We start from the raw sequence: 24,475 nt of genomic DNA on the forward strand, positions 1-24,475 counted from the left end.
AAATTCCACAAAAAAATACAGCTGTAAAAACAATATCATAGATAAAATGTTTGTATGCAAAGTGTTACATAAACCCCATAGAACCTAATGAGTGTCCACTGATTGAGGAAACTTTTCTTTAACACTAAAGTTAACCAGCTCAGCTATCAGTGATGTTTTGGAAGGAGTGAAACACCACCCCCTGCTGTTTGTACAACACTTTGTTAAAATGTGATCACAGACACAGACATAGGTGTGCTTTGTATTGTAGCATCACCAGCTATGAGGGGCTCCACTCCTCTAGACGTGGCTGCTTCCTCTGTGATGGACAACAACAGCCTGGCTCTGGCACTGGAAGAACCTGATCTGGACAAGGTAAGACTCCATGCTACCTTAGTGTGCATCAAACCTGAGGCAGCTTCACATGCATGAACTAGGATTTGAAATCACCTAGGGTGAATAGACTAAAGCAGGGTGAACACTGATCTATATGTGATGTCATGTACCCTTAGGTGGTCACCTACCTAGCAGGCTGTGGTCTCCAGAGTTGTCCAATGCTCCTGGCTAAAGGTTATCCAGACATCGGCTGGAACCCCATTGAGGGGGAGCGTTACCTTTCCTTCTTGCGGTTTGCTGTCTTTGTCAACGGTAAGACTGCAGTACAGTAGCCCTTTTGGTTTCTCTTTCTTTCTGTCTCTGTCTCCAGCTCTCTCTTTTGGTTTATTCTTTTACTGTATCTCTATCTAAACATGTAGAAAAGGTTTGGAAAACCCTTATATCAGTTTCAGCTTCTTCTCTGGAGTTGCTTAGGGATAGTGGTGTGTTTATGTTAGAGCTACAGAGCGTGTTTTCTGGCTTATGATTCTCTTATTTTTACTCGTGTGATTTTATGTCCATGTTCCAGGCGAGAGTGTGGAGGAGAACTCCAGTGTTGTGGTCAAGCTTCTTATCCGTCGTCCAGAATGTTTTGGACCTGCTCTGAGGGGAGAGGGAGGGAACGGCCTACTGGCTGCCATGAAGGAAGCCATCAAGATCTCAGAGACGCCAGCTTTGGACCTGCCAGGCTCTGTGCACGGATTCAGCTCTGATGTGTAAGCCATAGAGATCAAGCAAAGCTTATCAAATCAATGCTGAGGACTTACCCTTAAGATTAGCTGCTTATCCCACTCGTCTTTGCGTCTTTTGCTTTGATGCCCTTTAAAAAATGTCCCTCTGCTTTTCTGTTTACTCAACTTTTCCCACTGTTAGGTCTGCTGATGGTGATGATGAGGAGGAAGTTGTACACATGGGCAATGCCATCATGTCCTTCTACTCTGCGCTCATTGACCTGCTGGGACGTTGTGCCCCAGAGATGCATGTATGCTTCATAGAATTTGTGAATTTATTTGTGGTTTGTCTCGGACAGGTTTTCCCAATTTTCACTTCTGTTTGTCTTCTTCAGCTCATCAACAAGGGAAAAGGTGAAGCTCTTCGCATTCGTGCCATCCTGCGCTCTTTGGTGCCAACTGAAGACCTTGTGGGAATTATCAGCATACCACTCAAAATGCCCATCACCAACAAAGGTACTGGTCAGGGTATTTACTCTAATAACACACAGCATCATATCATCACAACACAGCTTTACCCTTCCGTGAGAGGACACTTCCTATTCATGTGCATGCTACTACAGGATGTAAAGCTCACGTGAAAATACACTGGTTATGAAAGTCTGCACATTCAGTGCAAGACGGAAGGTTATTGATTTCATTTCACCGCTCATGCCTTTTTAATCAGCACAACGCTTTACTGCACAGTCCCATAGCTCTGAGTAAGCCAGATCATTTCTATAGCGAGCTGTCTTGCTCTATTGATTGATCGGCATAAGCATGGCAAGGCTCGCCTCCTAAATTTGCTGCCCAGAGCACTGCCACACAGGCTCTGTCAGCAGGCCAAGAGTGAGGACAGTGAGCCGTAGCTCCAGCACCAGAACACTCTCATTCACATGCTGCTGCATGCTGACTAATGAATACACATGACTCCCCTAATCAGAGAAGACTTGCCATTATGTACCGTAGGCTGTTCTCTGGGTATTTCACTGCTTCGCACCTGTGTAGTTTACTCTATATGTAATGCCTTCCTTTTCCTGTCTAAATCTCTCTCAGATGGGTCGGTGACAGAGCCAGACATGTCAGCCTGTTTCTGTCCAGATCACAAAGCCCCCATGGTGCTGTTTTTGGACAGGGTGTATGGCATTGAGGACCAGAGCTTTCTGCTCCACCTGCTCGAAGTGGGCTTCCTTCCTGACCTGAGGGCTGCTACCTCTCTGGATACGGTAGGTTTAGCCCAATAATGTGAGAGAGAAGAAATGAATAGCCAGCCTCTGTAACATGAACTTCATCAAGGATTTTAGGATCAATAATATCGGTCAACCTTTTATACTAACAAGGATCTCCTCATTAAGCCGTGGTTTAAGTTTCTCTTTGGTTGATTAATGTAATTGTTCTTTACTTTTACTTATCAACAAAAAGTTTATGGAGTTTTAAGAAGATGGAACAAAATCCTGGCTTGCTCAGCTCAGAACTCTCAAATCCATCGGGTGCATACTTTTGGCTAAGATATATCTATCATCACATGATTTATTAGAAAGTTTTTTTAAAGCACAGCAGCACACAAGGCGTCATTTTGAGCACCTGGCCTGCGTTGAAGTCAACTGTTTGTGAGCTAGAGTTCTTAAGATGTGTATAATGCAGTAGTTAGTTTGAGTTAACCTGTAATTCACAAGGAGAGCTGTTTGGTAACGGCTTGAATACATATGACTTTTTTTTTGCTCTGGAGGTGTCGCTCCCAGTAAGCAGTGTTAATGTGACAGAAGCTAAGAATATCACTCAATCCCTGGCTACAAACTCTGACGTCAGGCAAAACACAGTAACAGCTCACACTGACAGATACTCCTGCTTATAAAATCTATGCAGCATGTGTGACAGTCTGACATCAGGGATCCTTTTTAGTGTTGTTTGTGGTTGTAATAGTACCTTATTCTCTTTAGCTTGCTAACATATACTATATTTTATTTTGAAGCAATGTTTTACAATTAACCTGCAATTGTAAATGCTAAAACATTAACTTAATAGTAGGCTAAGTAGGAAATATTCATATGTAAAGTTTGTGGCCCTTTCTTTCTACAGGAGGGTCTATGTACCACAGAGACAGCCCTCGCCATGAACCGCTACATCGGCTCAGCCTTGCTACCCCTCCTCACCCGCTGTGCCCCTCTCTTTGCCGGCACCGAGCACTACGCCACCCTCATCGACTCCACTCTGCACACCATCTACCGCCTCTCCAAGGGCCGTTCACTCACCAAGGCCCAGAGAGATGCTATAGAGGAGTGCCTGCTGGCGGTCTGCAAGTGAGGAGCATACGAAACTCTCTATTAGTAGTTTCTCTAGATTGTGGGCTTTTTTTGTTTGAGTATTAATAATACACCAAGCACTTCCGGTATCTCAGCCGGTCAACAGTACATTTTGTCTTTCTTCTAACAAAGCTCTATTTTAGCTCAGGGCCTGATTTGGCAAAATATCCCTCTAGATCAGTGAGACAAAAATGAGTCTGAAGATATTCTGGATAAAGGCAGCTCAGGGCAGCAGCACTCTTATCTCTCTCTCACCTTATTCTCCAGGCACCTTCGTCCCTCCATGCTGCAGCAGCTCCTGCGCCGTCTTGTCTTTGATGTGCCCTTGCTGACTGAATACTGCAAGATGCCTCTCAGGGTGGGCAACAATTTCATTCACTTCCTCACTATTTTTAAATCCCTTTTACTATCCTGTATCTTGCCTTTATCAATTTTTTTCCGGTTCCTCTGCTTGTGTGCCTCAGTTTCAGCTGTTTTCATCCTGCCTTACTATCTGTCTGCTTTTTCTTTCTTTTCATGTTTTCCCCTACATAATCTAACCTTTCTATGTGGTCTCTACCTTAATGTATTCAGTCTTCAGCCCTGTGGGTTGGTACCAACAGCTTATTTCCTGCAACTCTATTGCAGGTGTACCTTCAATGTACTGGTATTCACCTCTCTCTCTCAGTCTCACACACACACACACACACACACACACACACACACACACACACACAAAGGTGCAAATTTCTACCACACCCATGGTGTTAATCATCCGGTGTGGGAGAAGTGGGTAGCTACAGAAGGGAAAACAAGGGGGATGAAGTATTGGACTGTGTGATTGCAGGCTTGTTGGCTCCACTGCTCCACTCCATCCGTCTGGCCACACGAGAGAAATACTGGAGAGTAATAGATTGTGACTGGCCTGTGAAATGGTGGACACACTTGTTCTATGTACACATTTGGATTTCATTTGTGCAGCGCGTGGGGGAGCCGATTTCCTTTGAGGCGCTATTTGCTATACATGCATGGCCGAGTGCCAGTGTGTTGTTTGTGTGCAGGCTGCATGCTTGTTGCCTGACAGTTAATTCTACTGTAGAAATTCTGTGTATTTATTACTCTGGTTATCTTGACCTGTGCCCTATATGTGTCCTCCAGCTGCTGACCAACCACTATGAGCAGAACTGGAAGTACTACTGCCTCCCGTCGGGCTGGGGCAGCTATGGCACAGCATCTGAGGACGAACTACTGCTCACCAAGAAGATCTTCTGGGGAGTATTTGATTCTCTGTCCCAGAGGGTGAGGGGTCGCTCATGTGTTGCACAAAGTTTTTTTCGCATCCAAGTCCTTTGCGTTTCCTGAGCAATAGTCATTAACATGTTCGTCTGCTTCTTGTTAAAAAACATTTAGCAAGAGAGTTTGATACCACGAATGCTCTACAGAAGTCATGAATAGTTAAAAGTCACCCAATTTATCACAGTCTTGATTAACATGTATGTATGCGAGAGACTCATCGGCACAAACATCTCGAAGTCTGTTTGTGATGCAGATGGCTGGACTCAGCACATCTCTAAATGCACACTCATGAAAGGACGCTGTGCAAAGGGCCGGCCTGAAAACATCAATATCTTGACAGCCATCATTGATCCAAAGCCTCTAGCACTCTGGTTCTTCAGCTTTTAGAATAATTCTTCATTAACGTCTGTTCCGCTGGCCCCTGCACTGATACACACTGAGTGGAGTGGCTGTATAGCTTTATTTAAGTCCCGCATTAAGTGAACAACAAAATGTATTACTTGTATTTATTAGATAAGAATACAATTTGTGCGAGTTCTGTGCAAGTTTTGCATTTACTCTGTAGCTTTCTTTCTCTCACCATGCAGAAATATGACCAAGAACTATTCAAGATGGCCATGACTTGTCTCAGTGCCATAGCTGGAGCTTTGCCACCGGACTACGTGGACGCCTCCATTAGTACCACTGTGGAGAAGCCTGTTTCTGTAGATGCTCAGGGCAACTTTGACCCCAAACCAATCAATACTGCTAAGTAAGCCAGACCTTAATGAGAAATATAATATCAGCCTGACTGATATATCATACTTGTAATGACATACATGACAGTACATGACTTCAGTAACACGCATTTGCATACACAAGCTGACTGTCAAACTCTTTTCCAGCATTGCTCTTCCGGAGAAGCTCGAGCACTTTGCCAACAAATACGCAGAGCATTCCCATGAGAAATGGTCAGCAGAAAAGGTAAGGCCAAAGATAAGAGCTTTCACCTGGGAAAATGGGTATTAAATTGCACAGTATTCAATTTGGAACAAGTCACAAGTGTTATAAGAAAAGGTGAGGACACTTAAAACGTCTCTCCTTGAAGAAATACTGCAGGCAAAAGCAGCAGGAAAGCATTTCAGCCATTTCAAAGTGAAGAGAAATCAGTTTGGATCAAAATTTTGATATTGTTCTTTTTTCCAATATCACAGCATTGTTTCCTTTGGTGATGCTTCCTTTTTGTTATATTAAAAGGGATACTCTGGGCATGCTGACAATAATTGTGCACAGTAGTCTCTGTGTAGTAGGTCCCTTTTGTGCCAGCTGCTTAGCCTGCATTGTTGCATCCGTCAAATTTTTTTATAAGAGCTGAGGACAGCAAGAACTGAATGTACCATGACTCCTAAATGTGTTATGCGTACTTAATCTCTTACCCAGTCTTTCAAATAATAAATGATATCTTTAGGGGACTCTGAAGGCAATGAAAATTGCTTTCACCCTTTTACATCCCTCTGTGGTTATGCCTCAGGTGCTGCTGGGATGGAAATATGGAGACTGTGTGGATGAGAAGGCCAAGATTCACCCTCAGCTCAGGACCTACAAAGCCCTGACAGAGAAGGTACAGAATGTTGAATGTGAGATTTGTGAAGAAGGTTAGCATCATAGAGATAACCAAAAGAGTGAGGCTTCTTGGCTTAGTTCCTTTCCCCCTTTTCTGTCTCTCTGCTTTAGGAGAAAGAGATTTACAGATGGCCAATTAGGGAATCCCTGAAGAGTATGCTGGCAATGGGCTGGAGCATTGACAGGACCAAGGATGGAGAAAGCATGTCTCAACAGAGGGAGAGTGAGAAAATGCGGAAAATCTCTCAGGCTTCACAGGTACAGTGCAAAAATATGACAGAGACAAAGACTAACATCCTCCATCCTCCTTTTCCTTCAAAAACATTTGAAATAAAGTCATAATAATGTCTATTTCTCCACAAAATCGTTCTCTGGTATGACGATAAACTCATGATCCAATTAAATATAAAATAAATCCTTTACCTAACCATTCCTTCCATCTTAGAATCTCAACTGTTTATCTTTCCTTTTAGCTAACTATTTCAAATGTTTATTTACTGTACTTTGAGCTAACTTTAACTATTTCGGTATATCCTTATTTTTAGCTATTTTTAAATGTTTAACCATTAGCTTTACTTCCAGCTAACTTATTCTCTCTTATATCAACTTCTCTCTTTGCTAGTTAACAGCCAGTTTTCACACACTCAGTGGAGACATGTGGCGTTATGTTTTACAACTGATTTGTTGGTGGACAGCTTTCTGGTTATTGTAAATATAGTGAAGATCAGTATCACACGAATTTGTAATCCAATTTGACTGTTTATTTTCCTCCTTAACACAAATGTGAGGATATGCTCTATTTTTAGTAGACTTTGTAAATCACTGATTTTTAGGACCATTTATCAGCAGTTACTGTACAGAGTTGATAACATTCAGATCAGACATTTATTTACTGTGTACACAAAGCTGATTTTGTTGCTAATCTCCTTGCATAAGAGACTGAAAGCCTAAGGATACAGACTAATCCTTTAACAAATGCTATTAATTCAGAAGTGTTGATTTAGAAGCAATAACACACTGTGTCTCACTGTAAGGTTTACAGTCTGATCTTTTTGAACATCTCCAGGCGAATGGCTTCAATCCGAGCCCAATAGACACGAGCAACGTGGTCCTGTCCAGAGAATTGCAGGTGAGTGACCTCACATTTGCTTTGTTGTACTTTTTTCCTTTTAAACATCAAACGATCTCTCAGTCTGAATACAAGATGAAAGGCAATATTTCCTGAATGTGAATGAGTAACGTGGGCGGGACATGCTCCTCACTGAGATGTACTGTTTTTGTCTTTGGTCCAAGGGGATGGTGGAGATGGTGGCTGAAAATTACCATAACATTTGGGCCAAGAAGAAAAAGGGTGACCTTGGAAGCAGAGGTGATTTGCTAATGAAGTCAATCATAGACGCATATTACATAGAGATACCTGCAAAACAGAGAGGAAGAGAGAATATGTGTCTGTGGGTGGATGTAAAATGCCTCTTGGTTGTTGCTGTGTTTATATGTACCTCTGAGCATATGCATGTGTCTGCCTTTTCAGTCTTGATTAAATAGGTTCAGCTGACTGGTACATCCACTTCGTGTCACCATCTGCCTTCACACAGACACACAGCAGAGCCGTGGCTTGTTAAGTCTTACCTAACTCTGTGTTGTCTGTGGTTTCAGGTGGGGGAACTCACCCTCTGTTGGTGCCCTACGACACGCTGACAGCCAAGGAGAAGGCCCGTGATCGAGAGAAGGCCCAGGACCTTTTCCGCTTCCTGCAGATCAACGGCTATAGCATCACAAGGTCAGTTATTTCAGGATGTTGGCCATATATTGTCATGCTGACGTCTTCCAGACAACTTTACACTACCTCATAACTTTTCCTTTTCATAGTTGGCGGTCAGCGGAGTCCTTTATTAAATGCTATGAAAAAAATCTAGTGGTATTAAAGTGTTGTTTTATAGCTAATATCTCATTGTGTTGCAGAGGTTTGAAGGACTTAGAGCAGGATTCCTCTTCAATGGAGAAGAGGTTTGCTTACAAGTTCCTCAAGAAGCTGCTCAAGTATGTTGACTCAGCTCAGGAGTTCATCGCTCACCTGGGTACGGTAATATTACATATGACCTGACTCCAAGAGACTTAAAGTTGTCTTGTTACTTACTGTTAAACATGTATCTTATGCTCTAACTCCAGAGGCCATGGCTGCCAGTGGAAAAACAGACCGGTCTCCTCATGAGCAAGAAATCAAGTTTTTTGCCAAAGTAAGGATGTGATGTAAAATACAGCCGCTGTACATACGTATATAAAGAAACTCTTTTAAATGAAATTCCCATCAACCTGGGTCTGATCCCATCATTACCTCTGTCCTTCTTCAGGTTCTCCTTCCTCTCATCGACCAGTACTTCAAGAATCACTCTCTCTACTTCCTCTCCTCCCCTAATAAGAACCTTAGCAGTAGCGGTTACGCCTCCAACAAAGAGAAGGAGATGGTCACCAGGTAAAAATTATTCCATTTTATTTATCTACAGCAATAAAGCATGACAGTAACTCTTCACCATTCTTTACTTAAAATCCTAAACTCGTATAATCTTAATTACTAATCTTCTTTCTTAGAATTTACTCACTGTAATTGTCTGATTTCCTCCCTTTGTCTATCGTCACAACTCCAGCCTGTTTTGTAAACTGGCAGCTCTTGTCAGACATAGGATTTCTCTCTTTGGTAAGCTGATAACTACTGACTGCTGACTGTGTGTGTGTGTGTGTGTGTGTGTGTGTGTGTGTGTGTGTGTGTGTGTGTGTGTGTGTTGTAAAAGTGAATGCTCTTAAGTTGGGTCTGTTGGGTGGCTTTTGGTTCACATTACCTGAAGGGGCTTGTTTTAAGGACTTTATCATTGGTAACATATTACACACCAAATACTAGAGCATTTATCTGTAAAAATGCATGTTTTATTAATTATATATTAAACAAGCAAAAATGTATTAAATAGTTAGCTTTAGAGGTGCTGGTAGGCTAATTTTATTACCTCTGTACAGCGCCAGGCTAAATGTTACCCCCAGTTTTCGTACACACATGAGAGTGGTATTAATCTTGACATCTAACGCTCGGCAAGAAAGCAAACATGTATATATCCCAAAATGTTGAACATTCCCTGAAAACAACAGCTGCTCGAGCCACTGCCACTGAAAATATGACTGAATATTTAGATTTTGATGCTTTTACAGTTAAATCAATGAACTAAACCACAGAATTCATTGCTTTAACCATTGTGCCCTTAACCACAGTGAAGATCCCACATCCAGCTGAGGTGGTGAACTAATTATTGATTCACTAACCTTATCTAACTGAGCCTGTATCCCACCCCCTTTTACTGGAGGATTGGAAGCTGCTGGGTGTGAGATGCTCACAGAAATGAACTTACTGCTGCCATGAGAGGCTCAGTTCAGGTCACACTAAACATGAGCGACAGCGTGTGTGTTCACATCATATTGATGGCTGTTGTGTTGTGTTGTAGGGAGTGACTCCACTACCATTGTCAGCTGTCTGCATATTCTGGCACACACCCTGGACACCAGGTGAGTACAGCACTTAAGACTCACAGGGAACCTGGCAACTTACAGTTTTCTCCTTGAAAGGAAAGGTTGACATTTTTTTAAATGTTTACAAAAGCCCTCAGCTGGATAATGAGCTGTTGTTTCAACAATAATTGTCTGAGAAACCAATTAAATTTTTTCCTGTGTTAAGCAATGACGTAAAGTCTAACCTCTGTAGGACCCTCAAGAGGAGCATTTCTCATGAACATTTTCTTTTAAACAGTTATTACTCCGGTGTCTTATGGGAGGCACTGGCATTAACAAAGAGCATCCTCTGGCATTTAAATAAGCAAAACAAATTTCATACGCCACATGTTGCCCCAGGCTTGTAGTGTTCTTTAGACACAATGTGCTGTTTGTTAATGGAGCTCACACATAATGAGGCTAAATCGGCAATGTATTATTGTGTCTTGTTTGTGCTGAAGAGCTACAGCTGATGCCCAAAGTCTTTCATTTCTCCTTCCTACTGGGACATATCAAGGTTTAACAATGGATCATTTATTTAGCAATGTTATAAACTCTGAAATGCTGAAAATGGACAGACTAATCATATTAATGCATTGTGTGCATGTTGTCTAAGCTCCAAACTCACCTTAGATTTAAATATCCACCTAATTCATTAAATAAATCATCTGTGTTTTAGTGTGAGGGCCGTCAGGTTGATACTCACATCATATTTCATGACTAAAACCTTCACAGACTGTGAAAATGAAGTAATTGCATATCTGAGCCTGTCCTACCGTGGGTAAACAGCGTTGTCCTTTGCATACCAAGGGGTATCCAGTGGTTTATTATAGCTCTGCCCTTGCATATCTCATTTAGTTTCAGTCATTTATCACACGCTCTTTCACTCTAACAGGACGGTGATGAAGTCGGGCTCAGAGCTGGTGAGGGTGGGGCTAAGGACGTTCTTTGAGAACGCCGCAGAGGACCTGGAGAAGACGTTCGAGAACCTGAAGCTGGGGAAATTCACTCACTCTCGCTCCCAGATGAAAGGGGTGTCGCAGAATATAAACTACACCACTGTAGCTCTGCTCCCCATTTTAACCGCTCTGTTTGAACACATCACTCAACACCACTTTGGAATCGACCTGCTTTGTGAGTCCTGAAAGCAAAGGAATGATCAAACGTAATGTGCGGGAGGCTGCTAAAAAACTGGAGTCAAGTGTCAATGTTAAGTTTAATGTAATGCTGTGATTACATGCTTCTTATTTCCTGACACCATGGGACATACCTATTGCTTACTTACACAAATGTACAGTAACATTCCTGAAATGGATGTAAATTAGCAAAATAACAACAGCCTTTCACACAGTTGGTCAGTTATCTACTGAAATATCTCAACCCTGTATAGATTGGTTCAGTTTTTTACTGACATTTTTTATTTTGTATTGGATGGATTACCATAAATTTTGGTCCAGACATTTATGTACCTCAATTGTGGTAACTTTGGTGATTCTCTGACTTTTCATCTGGCGCCATAATCAGGTCAAACTTTAAACCAGTACTTTAGTTTATGACCAAATGGATGGTAAAAAAGGTAGAATTCCCATCTTTACCTCGAGTGGCATAATTAGGTAACATGCTAACACATTAAACCAAGATCGTGAACACAGTAAATACTTGGTATACATCCACATGTTAGCATTAGCTCTGTAAGAAAGTTAGCATGATGATATTAGCACTTAGCTCGAAACACTGCTGTGCCTCAAGTACGGCCTTGCAGAGCTGTTAACATGGCTGTAGACAACTAGTCTTGTTCTAATTTTCTTTATTTCTTCTAGTGGACGATGTCCAAGTATCCTGCTATCGTATACTGACCAGCCTCTATGCACTGGGTACTGGGAAAAACATCTATGTAGAAAGGTATCTCAGCTTCAACATTGCGTCCATTGTTTAAAACCTCAACACAATGATATTCTGTGCAGCTTTCACCGACTCCTCTCCTCCTTACGTCCCTCAGACAGCTACCAGCCCTCGGTCAGTGTCTGGCCACACTGGCTGGAGCCATGCCTGTAGCCTTCCTGGAGCCACTGCTCAACACGTACAACCCCTGCTCCGTCTTTAATACCAAGAGTGCCAGAGAACGAGCCAGTGAGTCATATGTAATTATTCTAAAATAAAAGAGTTCATCACCAGCATTGGACCATGATAGCAAATCAAACAGCTATAATTATAGATAATGAGGTTGTCTGTCCATCTTATAACTTTGAGATGTTTTACAGTATGAGAAAAGTCTGATATATTTTTTCCCCTACATTTTGTACATATAAGTGTATAAAATCTTACCATATGTCAGCACACTTACTGTGCTTGAATTCTGTTCAAAAACACCCTTCCCCTTATACATATAATAAGATGTAATTTGATAGTGTAGAGATTGTTGTAATCACATTTGAATTTCCTGTGGTGTTTTCAGTCCTAGGCATACCAGACTCAGTCGAGGAGATGTGTCCCGGGATGCCACGGCTGGACGGTCTGATGAAGGACATCAATGACATGGCTGAGTCTGGAGCACGGTACACAGAAATGCCTCATGTTATTGAGGTGGTGCTGCCCATGCTATGTAACTATCTGTCCTACTGGTGGGAGAAGGGGCCCGAGAACCAGCCAGCCAGCGGGGGCAGTGTCTGCTGCACCACCGTCACCTCAGAGCACCTCAGCCTCATTCTAGGCAACATCCTCAAGATCCTAAACAACAACCTGGGCATCGATGAGGCCTCCTGGATGAAGAGGATTGCAGGTGGGCATATGTTGCTATAACAAATCATTATAATAAGGGAGAATGCCACACCCAGCCTAATTTCTTTATATTTTGTAGTTGTAGCCTTACCATCTCACAGGAATTTTGCATGAACCATAGCACCTGCAGAATTACCAAACCAGTGTCAGCCTCTCTGCTAGTGCTAACTAGCATTTTTTCTTTTATTCATTCCAATAAATGGTGTTGCTCCCACTGTAAACGTTGAATGCAACAGGATATAAACAACAAAAGGCTACATCTTGTTTAAGTTTTATTTGAGTTTAGAACCAGATGCAAGTGTAAAAGCTTTCATGGTTGAAGTGCCATTGTGGTATACCGTGATATACTTACACATTTTAAACTAAATGTAACCAGTGTAATAAAGTTATATTTTCTCTCTCTTTCACCTTTCAGTGTATGTGCAACCCATCATCAGCAAGGCCCGTGCAGACCTGTTGAAGAGCCATTTCCTGCCTACGCTGGAGAAGCTGAAGAAGAAGACAGTGAAGGTGGTGTCTGAGGAAGAGCTGTTGAAGGCAGACAGTAAGGGAGACACCCAGGAGGCTGAGTTGCTCATCCTGGACGAGTTTGCTGTACTCTGCAGGGACCTGTACGCCTTTTACCCCATGCTTATCCGCTATGTGGACAACAACAGGTTAGTTCACTGAGCAATGGATGATGGAGTTTTTTTTTAGGAGGAGATTGGGGCAGATGTATTAATCTGTCTCTTTTACTGCAGGTCCAGGTGGCTGAAAGAACCAGATGCTGACTCCAATGAGCTCTTCAGAATGGTCGCTGAGATATTTATCCTCTGGTGCAAGTCACATGTAAGTTCTCTCATCTCCATACTTGTTTAGCTACAAAAAAGAGGCAGCTGTTACGAATTAGAACACTGATGTCTTTGGCGTGTGTCTTCCTGCAGAATTTCAAAAGAGAAGAGCAGAACTTTGTGGTCCAGAATGAAATCAACAACCTTTCTTTCTTGACTGGAGATAATAAAACCAAGATGTCTAAGGTAGGTTTTGTATTAGCCCACTACCTCTCAGCGCTGTCAAATGTATTTCCTTTTTCTGGCTGCAGATTAAAACCCTCTTAGTCATGTCTCATGAAACCGTTACCCATCAAGCTTGCGTGCATGTTTGTATGAGAAAGCTGAAAAAGAACCAGAAATAAGCAGGATCATGACTGTCTTTGACTTATGACTGTGTGTCTTTGTGTGTGCGTGTATGAATTTATGCATCGTTACGGTAGATGACACAAACTAACATACATCCCTCAGTTGACAAATATTTCTCCATATCTTCAGCCCTTGTCAGCATTGCAGGGGTTAGAACATTTTTTTTCTTGTCTGCCTGATTTAGCTGTTAAAAGGCAAACAAATGGTTTTCATTTCAGCGCACGTCCATGTGAGGACTGTGTGCCTCCATTAACTGCCCTCTCATCATTTTCTTCTATCTGCCTTTCTCTTTCTGTCTCTCTCTCTGTCTCAAACAGTCCTTTAAGGAAAAGGTAGAGTGATGCAGTGCATGAGCTGTTTACCTGCCAGCTTATTGGCTTATGTGCTCCAGTCGCCAAGCAGAAAAGCCAATAGTTTGTGCCGCTGTGCTATATAGCCTTTAGTGTAGTTATATATCATGTCACCTGATTATTTGTGGCCTCCATTCGTCACCATGTGTGATATGGTAACTTTGGTCATTCCTCATTCCCTTATGGGCGGACCACGTCTCATCTGGAGTAATGAGGCCCAGCCCCTCTGTAGCAAATCATGTGATCACATGTCACTGGTGTGCGGTTGATGGATTGTGGTACCCTGGTGTGTTTGGCCAATAGTTACCTCAGGCTATTAATATTATGTTGTATTCGATGTGTGGTAAGTGTGTATAAGTGTGTGTTGTGTGTGTGTGTGTCTGTGTATATATTAATGTGGAAATTGGTGTTTTTACTGAGCCAGCTGTTTCAATTTGGCTCAAGACTGTGACTTTCCTCCTCACTGGTAACATCTCGCTGTTCCAACAGAGGCAGTCTGCTAGTTCTACTTTTCAGCTGAGGTGTGAAACTTCTTAATGCTTCAGTGGCACAGATTCTGTCTGGTCGCAGATCCTTCCAGGGCTGAAAAAATAAATGCCTCAGTTACCTCTGGCTTTTGTTCAAATACAGTGTGAGTGCTCCCACTGTGAAGTAAGTTCCAAGAAAATACTGTGACGGTATTAGTTTAAATATTTCAAAGAATCGCTTTAGTGCAACATTAAATATAGCAAAAGGGGGGAAATAGTATGTATTACCCTAAAAGACTAGCTTATTAAACCGCCAAAGCTCTTTGTATTCACCACTTTGAAATTAAGTTGAAGTTAATATCATGGTTTTTTTCAGTCTGGAGGACAGGATCAGGAGAGGAGACACAAAAAAAGGCGCGGTGAGTTCTACTCTATCCAGACCTCGCTGATTGTGGCCGCTTTAAAGAAGATGCTGCCAATCGGCCTCAACATGTGTACTCCGGGAGACCAGGAGCTCATCTCTCTAGCCAAGACTCGCTACCTCATGGTGAGACAGCTTTTATGTGACCATGCACCCAAACAAGAACAGCTACATTTCTGTATCATAAAGCTTAATGTTGCATCCCTAATCCTGCTGTTGTTTAATAGAGAGACACAGACGAAGAGGTCAAAGACCATATTCGGCAGAATCTGCATCTTCGAGTAAAGGTGATCATGTCAAAATCAATATCATGACTGTAGGTGGTTCTTACCTTCCAAAGAATGTATATATTGTATTCTACATGCTTTTTTTGTAACACCCTGTCAGTCAGAGGACCCTGCAGTTAGGTGGCAGTTAAACCTGTACAAGGACATAGCGATGAGAACCGAGGGGCCTGCAGACCCTGAGAGGGTGGTGGACCGCATCCAGAGGATCTCTGCTGCTGTCTTCAACCTGGAGCAGGTTGGGCTCAGACATTCATACATACCCAAACATATTGTGAGCTGCAAATGACACTCACAACTGTGAAGGTGCAGGGTCACCAAAATATACAGCTAATGGCAATATGCTGGCAAATAATGTTACATTTATTTTAGGGTTCTTGTGGATGTGTAACCCAGTGTCCATTTTCCTTCTCCTCTCACTTATACACAAACAGTCAGTTTCATATGGAGTTAGATTTGTGTCTTTATTACATGCAAGAAAATAAATGATCTGAGAGAAAAAAAAAATGTTTGAGAGAAAAAGTTATCACACTGATAGCAAAAAAGCATTTTATGAGAGAAAAAAAATATTTGAGAGAAAAAGTTTTCATACCAATAGCAAACAATAATAATATTTGAGACTAAAAAAAGTTTTGAGAGAGAGTATTTTCTCATAGAACATAAAAAAATAGAAATTTGAAATTTTTAAAATTATTTCTGAGAAAGAAAATCTCTCTCAAAGTACTTTTTTTTAACTTTCAAATATATATATTTTTGCTTTCAGTGTGAAAACATTTTCTCTCCAAAAAAAATGTGTTTGTCTCAAAACGTTTTTCTTCTCTCTCTCAAAAGCTAAGTCTTTGCTCTCGATGCAATTTCTTGCTCTTGTGTCAGGAACCCACCCGACCCGTCCTGAAACACGCCCCCGGTATACTCGCCACATAACGCACGCGGGAGTCAGAGGGTGAAGCAAAACCCCGTGGCGCAATGAAAGTTTGAACTCGAGATCTCCTGTTACAAAGCTCGAGTTACAAAGTCGAGATCTCGAGTTACAAAGTCGAGACCTCGAGTTACAAAGTCGAGACCTCGAGTTACAAAGTCGAGACCTTACAAAGTCGAGATCTCGAGTTACAAAGTCGAGATCTCGCAATGCTTTTTTTTTTTCTCGTCACTTTTTTTTTTTTTCTCATGTCACCTCGGGGGCTCCGTAATTTTTTGCTATCAGTGTGATAAGTTTTTCTCTCAAACATTTTTTTTCTCTCAGATCATTTATTTTCTCGCATGTAATAAAGACACAAATCTAACTCCATACTTTCACGATGAGTCACCAAAATGCAAAAAAAAGAAATGCCAGTTGCCTGTATTGAGAGATTTTCTTTTCTCAGGTTTAGCTGGTAGAGAATTTGTTGATTAATCCTGTAATCATCTTCTACTCCCAATAGGTGGAGCAGCCATTGAGATCCAAGAAATGTGTATGGCAGAAGTTGCTTTCCAAACAGAGGAAGCGAGCGGTTGTCGCCTGCTTCCGCATGGCTCCACTTTATAATCTGCCAAGGTATGACTGTATATATTACACCTAGAGCTTCTACATATTTGTTGTGGCGTTTTTGGCCTAAAATCTTGCTTTACAGCCGTATAATCATGAATCCAAGATGACACCCCACATTCAACAGTAGCAGAGAGCTCCCTGTAGTACTACTAGCAGATGGAAAAATTGTGTAGCAAGTGTTGTAACATCACCTTTGTGTTTACTGGCCAAACACAACTTCTTCTTCTCCCTGACTCACAACTCTCATTTCTCTCTTCCTGGGTTCTGACCCTGAATTAATGCACAGCCTTCCTCCCTCCGTTTGTAGGACAAATGTCTAGCCCGCAGCTGTTATCAAGGAGTAGAAAAAAAGGGACACTAGCAATTTCATGCCCTGCTGCTCTGTAACTCAATCACAGGAAGTCAGGCAGAGCGCTACAGTAGGGAGGAAAACAATTATGAGACCCAACCTGGGGGTGGCCATCTTCAATATGTGCTCAGACGATGCCGCCCGCCTGCCTGACAGTATGACTCATTTATTCAGAGTTGTTGACAGTGAAATATGACACAGCATAGTTAATAATTATCAGACAGTATTTACAATGCAGGCACAATTGATTGTTTTTATTTGGAGTAATAGATTTGTGTTTGTGGGTGGATGTGAAGCTTCTGGATAATGTCGACTCTCTCTGAGTTTAACACATTCAGATGTCATCTTTTCTCTTTTGTCTCTCTATTCAGCCTTTGTTCTCTCCTCAATGTCACACTCTATTGTACCTCATCCCCTCAGGCACAAAAATAATAATTACTTCCTGAATGCCTACCGACATATTTGGCTGGAGATAATGCATGAGAACTCAGACTATGACAGTCTGCTCTCCATGCTGACGGTAACGTAGTGCTGACCCAGTGTCACTACTGTATGACCTTTGCATACCTCTCTTAACTACCCCTTGCTCTCCTCCAGGCACGGTTTATGCGAAAGATGTAACTCCCTTTCAGATATTCCCGCTGGCTTTTCCACTGGTCCACATATGTACCGTAATGCAGCAAGTGAGCAAGTTAAAGGAATAGTTCCACATTTTGGGAAATATTCTCAATGGCTTTCTTGGCTTTAGATTTGCTTGTAGGTGGATTTTTAACTTTTTAACTCTTGGACAGAGCGAGGCTAGCTGTTTCCACCTCTAAACTAAGCTAACCGTCTAATCTTCTCATCAAACTCTCGTTCCTTAAATGTCAAAATATTCCTTTAACTGTCACTGATGTGCAGATACATGGGTATTTAATATAATACATAAGTTCCGTAATTAGATGAACTCATTAATCCAGTCTGCCTGCTGATGAGAGTTTACGACTAGATAAAAAAAAAAGAATAGTTTGACTTGATCAAGGATGACCAGTTGGGTGTGCCAGTACCCTAAACTAACCAGTATTAACCTCTCCTAACGGGACTTCTCTCCTCATTTGCTTTGCTCCTATCTAACCCAGGCTAATCTCCTCTCAACCTTCCTTAGGCATCGCTCTATTAACCTCTTCCTCCTGGCCTATCAGAGAATATGGATAGAAACAGAGGAATACTCTTTTGAGGAGAAGCTAGTGCAGGATCTTGCAGTAAGTACTTGTGTCGTTCCCCAGTGCCCTCTTGTTGGTACCCATGTGCTGAGCGTTGCCCTTACAGCACCACTTTCCTTTACTTGTGTCATTGTTAAAAGTGCTTGAAAGCACCCCAGTTCCACCACGTACCACTGGGACACACTCAGTCATCCATATGATGTTTTTCAACTACGTGCCCATTTTTTGGCAAGCATGACATCACCGTTGATGTCAGAGCCAGCTGATGTATCTCGACCACTGTGTGCCATCCAACATCGGTAAGATATGGAATGCTGATTGGACCATTATGTCTAGTTTGACATCTGCATTATTGTGTCAAAATTGTATATCTAAAGAGTATACCCTATGTACATTTTAAATGTACCACTTCATTCATTCATAAGTGCCCACTAAATGGATATATTAGTTAGTTATTAGTATTAGAGCACGAATGGCAACCTGTTGAATTTTAAGTAGATTAAATTGGGCTAAAGCTGCTGATTTCAATGTAAACTAGATGAGATCTTTTCTGATTAATGGTGATGTATATATAGTGCAGCCATGGAGGGAATATATTTTACAATTATAGTTCAAATCTTTTCCTTTAAAAATATTTTTTCATATAATTGAGACTGGATACAAACACACATATTGAGGTACATAGTTGATAGAAATTACATCCTGTAAAGGATTGTAGAGTAGGCCTACAGTGGCCGGGAGCACATCAATAGAACCGAGATGGGGTAGAGCACACCACCATTCATTTAACCTGAATGAGTAACATGCTCATGCTTGCTCAAATTGTTGCATTGCCTAGACAGCACCCTTACTGTTATAATCCCTAACATTTCCCATTACGGCTCCAGTTCCACCCTACACAAATAATGTGTATAATACATGTGTGATAATAACCACTAGCAAGAGCCCACATGACGCTCTTGGCACGCAGCCAAATGCAGCCCCTACGCCAAAAAAGGCTGGGTGTATTGACGTCTAATGGTCCAAACCCCTTAAGACTTCCAAAATCAATGTCTTTACAGGGTATTTCCTGCTGTCTTAAGATGTACAATTTCGACATCAAACTAGACATAATGGTCCAATCCGCATTACGGCATCCTGTCACGATGCTTTGACTTACCAATGAAATTTCTGAAAGTTTTGGTGTCTTTCTTAAATTTGAACAATCATAAAACATCACAATCATGCATTGAGTTTCTAGAGAAAGCAGAAGAGATACAGCACATAGCTGCTTTCTTTACAATTTCACAAAAGTGAAAATATTTTGCACTTTGTAGCCCATGATAACCTACAGCTTAATATGCATAGCTTGATTAAAAATGCTTGAAGGATTCATGAAATAGAGTTTAATGAATTCAGTTCTCTGATCTGGAGACTATCATGAAGACATGCTGGAACTCGACATACCCTACTGTGCCAATGGGTGTCTTTTTTTTTTCTCATTTTCAATATCGAAATGAAGATAAAAATTAGAATTAATACAACTTTTAAAAATCTAATCTTTTTTATCCCTTTTAACAGCTATATCTTTTCCACATTATTTGAAATTAAAGCTACAGGGCACCACATAAGAAGTAGAGGGTGTGACAGATGAATACATTTATAATTCAGCCAACCAAGCATACTATTTGCAACAAACCCTACAGGAAAATAGTTCCAATGTGTCTGCTATCATGGGAAGTTTATCATAGGAAGTCTATGATAAAGTGTTAACTGGGCTCATGGAGAGTCATGCTTAACTCCAGTCTCCAACTTTTAACACTGCTGAACATCATCTCCTGTATGTGTACATATGTGCACGTGGCAGCATGTGTGTGGATGTGCCATTGTGTCTGTGATTGTTCTTGTGGTTTATTGTGTGCATGCTATCAGCGTGCATTGGCTTTTTTCTAATACAACTTGATTTTCTTAAGGTAAGTGGTATATAGTAACTGTAACTGCTGTTCATTCAAAGTGTTACAGTTCAGATTTCTAGCTGATATTGAGACGACATGCCCCAGCTACAAGATTTACTTGTATGGGTTTGTCCAGAAAACGCAGCCCAAAGTGGAGGAAGAGGAAGAGGAGGAGGAGAGAAAGCAGCCGGACCCTCTTCACCAGCTCATTCTGCATTTCAGCCACAATGCTCTGACTGAGTGCAGGTAAATACACACTTGGTGTCACACACCTGACCACCTGGCACAACTCTCCATCTGTGCTAATAGTTTTGGCCTGCCTCTTAGCTAATAAAGAGCTGCATTAAACTAAATCATCGGCATACATTTAACGCTAGGAGAGAAACTCAAGCAGTTTTTTTAGTATTTCTCTGTAGTCCTGTTGCTTACTGGCTATAAATACAATCACTGAAACTTGCTTATTATTATTTAAAGATGAGATGTGATTGTTTGCTATACAAGGTTTAATCACAGAATATTTATCTTTCTTTTTTGTTAGTTCTTTGGAAGAGGATCCCTTGTATATTGCATATGCAGATATGATGGCAAAGGTACTTCATTCTCTAAATTGCTTTTACTGAAATTTATGCTGTTCAGCAAAATGTAGCAGGTTGCACATTGTCCTTTCTCTTTCAGAGTTGTGCTGAAGGGGAAGAAGAAGAAGAGGAGGAGGGAAAAGAGAAGACATTTGAGGTGCTATTGATCTCTCTCGGGACTACTCTTCAGGATGTTTACTTCGTTTTTGATTCATATTCAGAAGTGGTGCTTACTGTATTATCATTTCATACAGGAAAAGGAAATGGAGAAGCAAAAAATGCTGTATCAGCAAGCCAGACTACATGATCGAGGAGCTGCAGAGATGGTGCTTCAGATGATCAGTGCCAGCAAAGGTAGGAAAACACATTCTCCTGTCTGACTTCTTATAACTGCCACCACTGGTATAGCGACTGTATGATATATGATTTGCGGTCATCAGGTCGACTTGGTGCTATGGTGACTTTCACCCTGCAACTGGGCATCTCCATCCTCAACGGGGGCAACATACTGGTCCAACAGGTACACATCAGTCAGCATGCAGTATTGTGTTGTAAAGTTAAAAGCATCAGCTCACTATTTAATGTGTTTTTGTCTCGATCCAGAAAATGTTGGACTACCTGAAGGAAAAAAGAGATGTTGGCTTTTTCAAAAGTTTGTCTGGACTAATGATGTCTTGCAGGTAATGAAGCCAAACCAATTATCACACACAGAACACACTATTTACTTTATTTCTCAACTTCAATTTAAAGGGGAACTCCATCAATTTTACACAGAAAGGTCACTTGTATAAATGTAATAGGACAGTTTTTTCTGTGAACGGCAAACGGCTGCAGCAGAAACACTTTCTGTGTGGTCAACTCAGGCATGCGAGGTACAGAAGTTCAGCGAGGCAGCCGTCACGCACTGCTCAGGCAGCCTATGAGAACAAACCATTTAAAAAACTGGGACTGTTGGCTTTGAAAAACATGGGTGCTTATTAATGTGATTATTAATCAATCTGGACTAAAAGTCAGGACAATTATATTATATTGTGAACTGTCTCTTGTGAGTCCCCTAACTTATATAATACTAAATACAATACTGCAAAAAAGCAATACAACTTTCCTGGAGTGCCCCTTTAAAATACATATTGCAGAATATAAAAATGAAATGTATCATAGGTCACGCTTTGTCTTTTATCGCCTACAGTGTCCTGGACTTGAATGCTTTTGAAAGGCAAAATAAAGCAGAAGGTCTGGGGATGGTTACTGAAGAGGGATCAAGTAAGTGAGGATAATAAACATGGTAAACAGTCTGTCCTAGTTGTTGATTTACCAACAATATGAGTGATTGATTTGTCTTTTTTTAATCACACTGATGTAAAAAGCAATGCACAGTATATTGAACAAAAAATATTTAAGTCAATATCTGCGCCGTAGTATGATTTTATTCTTTGTATCATTGTAGAAAAAGCGCAGTATAGACAGAACCTCAATACTAAAAGTTCAGCAATTTATGTGCCGCTTTCTGTGTTGCTAAATGCTGATCTGCGGCAGATCTGAGAGTATCTTTGTAAACAGACAATGAAACAGAGGTTACGGAGTTTGTAGCTTTTGCAGACGGACCTTTTTCTTCAGCAAGGTATTTCAGCCATTCAGTGTTACACATGTGGCCAAAACCACAGTGCAATCTGTAAGTGATACATATTTATACAGGCTTGTAATTGGCTGCTAGACAAATGACGCAGCTTGACGAAACATCTACTCTTTAGTTTGTACAAGCGCATCCTCACTTCATGTCTGTCTCTCGTTTGTCATGTTGTCTGTCATCATCATGCAGGTAAACCTGTGCTACTGTATGTCTAAGTCCTGTCTCGGCCTTGTCTGCCACCTAAAAGCACTCACAGTCACAGCTACATCCACATGAAAATCCACATTTAATCAGACGTCTCTATTTGACCTGATGGGTAGCATACAGTATAAAAATATGTTTTTCTCATGCATATCCCAGCTCATTTTCACCTCATAAGCTCAGGCATAAGTGATGGTAATTGTTAGTACTGTTTAAGCTGTAGTCTGAACACTGAAACACGAGCAGACTGTACTTTAAGACTTTGTGTAATTGTTACCACGTGTCAGTGTCGTAAATCAATGTGAGTATGTAAAGATATTTCTATAGCGCTATCATTCTCTCCTGTTCCTACTTCTTCTGATTGAATATCTATGTCTTCTCCTTTGCTTATGTCTGCTTTTTGTTTTGTTTGTTTGTTTGTTTTCCTCTGATCATGTTTTTTATCTCATCGGTCGCAGTCAACGTGAGTGAGCGGGGTAAATACATGGTTTAGATTCTACTCATTTTATGCAATGCCGACATCTTGATTGCTCTCCGTTCAACTCCTTCCTCCCTCTACTCATTCCCTTCCAATCTTTCTCTCCCCCGTTTCCCCCTCCTCCCTTGCCCTGAATGCAATACAACCACCTTCTTTTGTACCTTGAACTGAAGGAACGCATGCATGCTTCTATGACATCTGGATAGATTGTTCAGTCCAGGGTCAGGTGCCCCCAACTGACTCAAATCTCTCCGCTTTTCTTATACTTCTTTTATAAGAAGTCAGTGCTTGTCATTTGTGTGGGACCTTTTATTTATATTAATTTTGACGATACTAACCGGCGTGTAACAAGAAATAAATCTCCCAAAGCTTTGATTGTAAGAAACAACAAAGCTTTGCTGTTGTTAAAAAAAAAGTAGTATTATAATAATAAACCTTGTTTTAATTTGTGAAATGATGCATTATACAGTCCCTCCAGGATTATGCAGACTTTACTTTACAGTTGCGGCCTAAAATTTCCAATTTTACAGCAGTTTTTTTTTTTTATTGTTAATATAATATATGTATGTATTGATGTATAATACTTAAAAAATTTAAGACAACTTGTTCCAGTGAAAATAAAATCATTCATTTGCGTCACACACATCTGCATGGTGTGCATCTTCACAGCTAGGAACAAGGAAGCGATGCATAATCGCAACATGTTGCAGAGGAAACTGCAATGGTTGGTCAGTTTTGTGAAAAAGTTGCGGCGTTTGGACAAAATTCTTCGGTGATTGGTTGAATATGCGTTAATTGTTGCGATCGAAACCTCACAATTTCCTGGAGGGACTGACTGTACCTAGTCTGTGTGTTCTGAACCCCAGATATAGTGCACATGATTTGATGACGTTAACTAGATAGCAACTTTACGAGGAAGTGAAAGCCATGCAAGCCCCGATGCCTGTACTGACATTAAAATGATTGGTCTCTGACCTTCTTATCACTGAAAGCGGCAGTTAATCTCATTTCCTGTCCTCAGGTTCCAAGGTACTGCAGAATGATGAGTTCACTAAGGATCTCTTTAGGTTCCTGCAGCTTCTCTGTGAGGGCCACAACAATGGTAGGTGGACATTTTTCCATAAACCAGAATTAAAGGAGATGTTACCTCAATCTGCATGTCTCTCAAAACAGTGTTATACGAGGCTAGGTAGTGTGAATGTACTCATTTTATTATCTGTTTTAGATTTTCAGAATTTCCTGAGGACTCAGACAGGGAACACAACTACAGTCAACATCATCATTAGCACTGTAGACTACCTACTAAGACTACAGGTATGTTGCTA

The 24,475-nt window shown here is 41.1% G+C and overlaps 1 protein-coding gene across 10 annotated transcripts in view; it reads left to right on the forward strand.

Moving 5' to 3' along the window:
- The window catches only part of LOC127355334 (ryanodine receptor 3-like), a 103,351-nt gene that overhangs the window by 67,191 nt on the left and 11,685 nt on the right, over nucleotides 1–24,475 (forward strand). For 8 of the 10 annotated variants that reach the window (XM_051386122.1, XM_051386130.1, XM_051386171.1 and 5 more), the window contains 44 exons: nucleotides 251–354; nucleotides 492–627; nucleotides 884–1,070; nucleotides 1,228–1,336; nucleotides 1,421–1,541; nucleotides 2,121–2,290; nucleotides 3,144–3,364; nucleotides 3,635–3,725; nucleotides 4,505–4,645; nucleotides 5,230–5,393; nucleotides 5,527–5,605; nucleotides 6,153–6,242; nucleotides 6,356–6,502; nucleotides 7,311–7,373; nucleotides 7,538–7,613; nucleotides 7,901–8,024; nucleotides 8,207–8,322; nucleotides 8,414–8,481; nucleotides 8,596–8,717; nucleotides 8,890–8,939; nucleotides 9,733–9,793; nucleotides 10,671–10,909; nucleotides 11,596–11,677; nucleotides 11,775–11,905; nucleotides 12,231–12,554; nucleotides 12,969–13,209; nucleotides 13,294–13,381; nucleotides 13,477–13,569; nucleotides 14,049–14,063; nucleotides 14,925–15,095; nucleotides 15,197–15,256; nucleotides 15,357–15,491; nucleotides 16,675–16,787; nucleotides 18,275–18,371; nucleotides 20,403–20,512; nucleotides 20,805–20,856; nucleotides 20,942–20,998; nucleotides 21,096–21,195; nucleotides 21,282–21,361; nucleotides 21,445–21,521; nucleotides 22,031–22,104; nucleotides 23,131–23,148; nucleotides 24,172–24,252; nucleotides 24,376–24,464. In XM_051386122.1, coding sequence (XP_051242082.1) covers nucleotides 251–354; nucleotides 492–627; nucleotides 884–1,070; nucleotides 1,228–1,336; nucleotides 1,421–1,541; nucleotides 2,121–2,290; nucleotides 3,144–3,364; nucleotides 3,635–3,725; nucleotides 4,505–4,645; nucleotides 5,230–5,393; nucleotides 5,527–5,605; nucleotides 6,153–6,242; nucleotides 6,356–6,502; nucleotides 7,311–7,373; nucleotides 7,538–7,613; nucleotides 7,901–8,024; nucleotides 8,207–8,322; nucleotides 8,414–8,481; nucleotides 8,596–8,717; nucleotides 8,890–8,939; nucleotides 9,733–9,793; nucleotides 10,671–10,909; nucleotides 11,596–11,677; nucleotides 11,775–11,905; nucleotides 12,231–12,554; nucleotides 12,969–13,209; nucleotides 13,294–13,381; nucleotides 13,477–13,569; nucleotides 14,049–14,063; nucleotides 14,925–15,095; nucleotides 15,197–15,256; nucleotides 15,357–15,491; nucleotides 16,675–16,787; nucleotides 18,275–18,371; nucleotides 20,403–20,512; nucleotides 20,805–20,856; nucleotides 20,942–20,998; nucleotides 21,096–21,195; nucleotides 21,282–21,361; nucleotides 21,445–21,521; nucleotides 22,031–22,104; nucleotides 23,131–23,148; nucleotides 24,172–24,252; nucleotides 24,376–24,464 — 4,967 coding nt within the window. The remainder of the gene's footprint in view (nucleotides 1–250; nucleotides 355–491; nucleotides 628–883; nucleotides 1,071–1,227; nucleotides 1,337–1,420; nucleotides 1,542–2,120; nucleotides 2,291–3,143; nucleotides 3,365–3,634; nucleotides 3,726–4,504; nucleotides 4,646–5,229; nucleotides 5,394–5,526; nucleotides 5,606–6,152; nucleotides 6,243–6,355; nucleotides 6,503–7,310; nucleotides 7,374–7,537; nucleotides 7,614–7,900; nucleotides 8,025–8,206; nucleotides 8,323–8,413; nucleotides 8,482–8,595; nucleotides 8,718–8,889; nucleotides 8,940–9,732; nucleotides 9,794–10,670; nucleotides 10,910–11,595; nucleotides 11,678–11,774; nucleotides 11,906–12,230; nucleotides 12,555–12,968; nucleotides 13,210–13,293; nucleotides 13,382–13,476; nucleotides 13,570–14,048; nucleotides 14,064–14,924; nucleotides 15,096–15,196; nucleotides 15,257–15,356; nucleotides 15,492–16,674; nucleotides 16,788–18,274; nucleotides 18,372–20,402; nucleotides 20,513–20,804; nucleotides 20,857–20,941; nucleotides 20,999–21,095; nucleotides 21,196–21,281; nucleotides 21,362–21,444; nucleotides 21,522–22,030; nucleotides 22,105–23,130; nucleotides 23,149–24,171; nucleotides 24,253–24,375; nucleotides 24,465–24,475) is intronic. The other 2 variants (XM_051386195.1, XM_051386187.1) reach the window with 2 other exon arrangements.

The sequence above is a fragment of the Dicentrarchus labrax genome, unplaced genomic scaffold, assembly GCF_905237075.1.
Source record: "Dicentrarchus labrax unplaced genomic scaffold, dlabrax2021, whole genome shotgun sequence".
NCBI classification, from domain to species: domain Eukaryota; kingdom Metazoa; phylum Chordata; class Actinopteri; family Moronidae; genus Dicentrarchus; species Dicentrarchus labrax.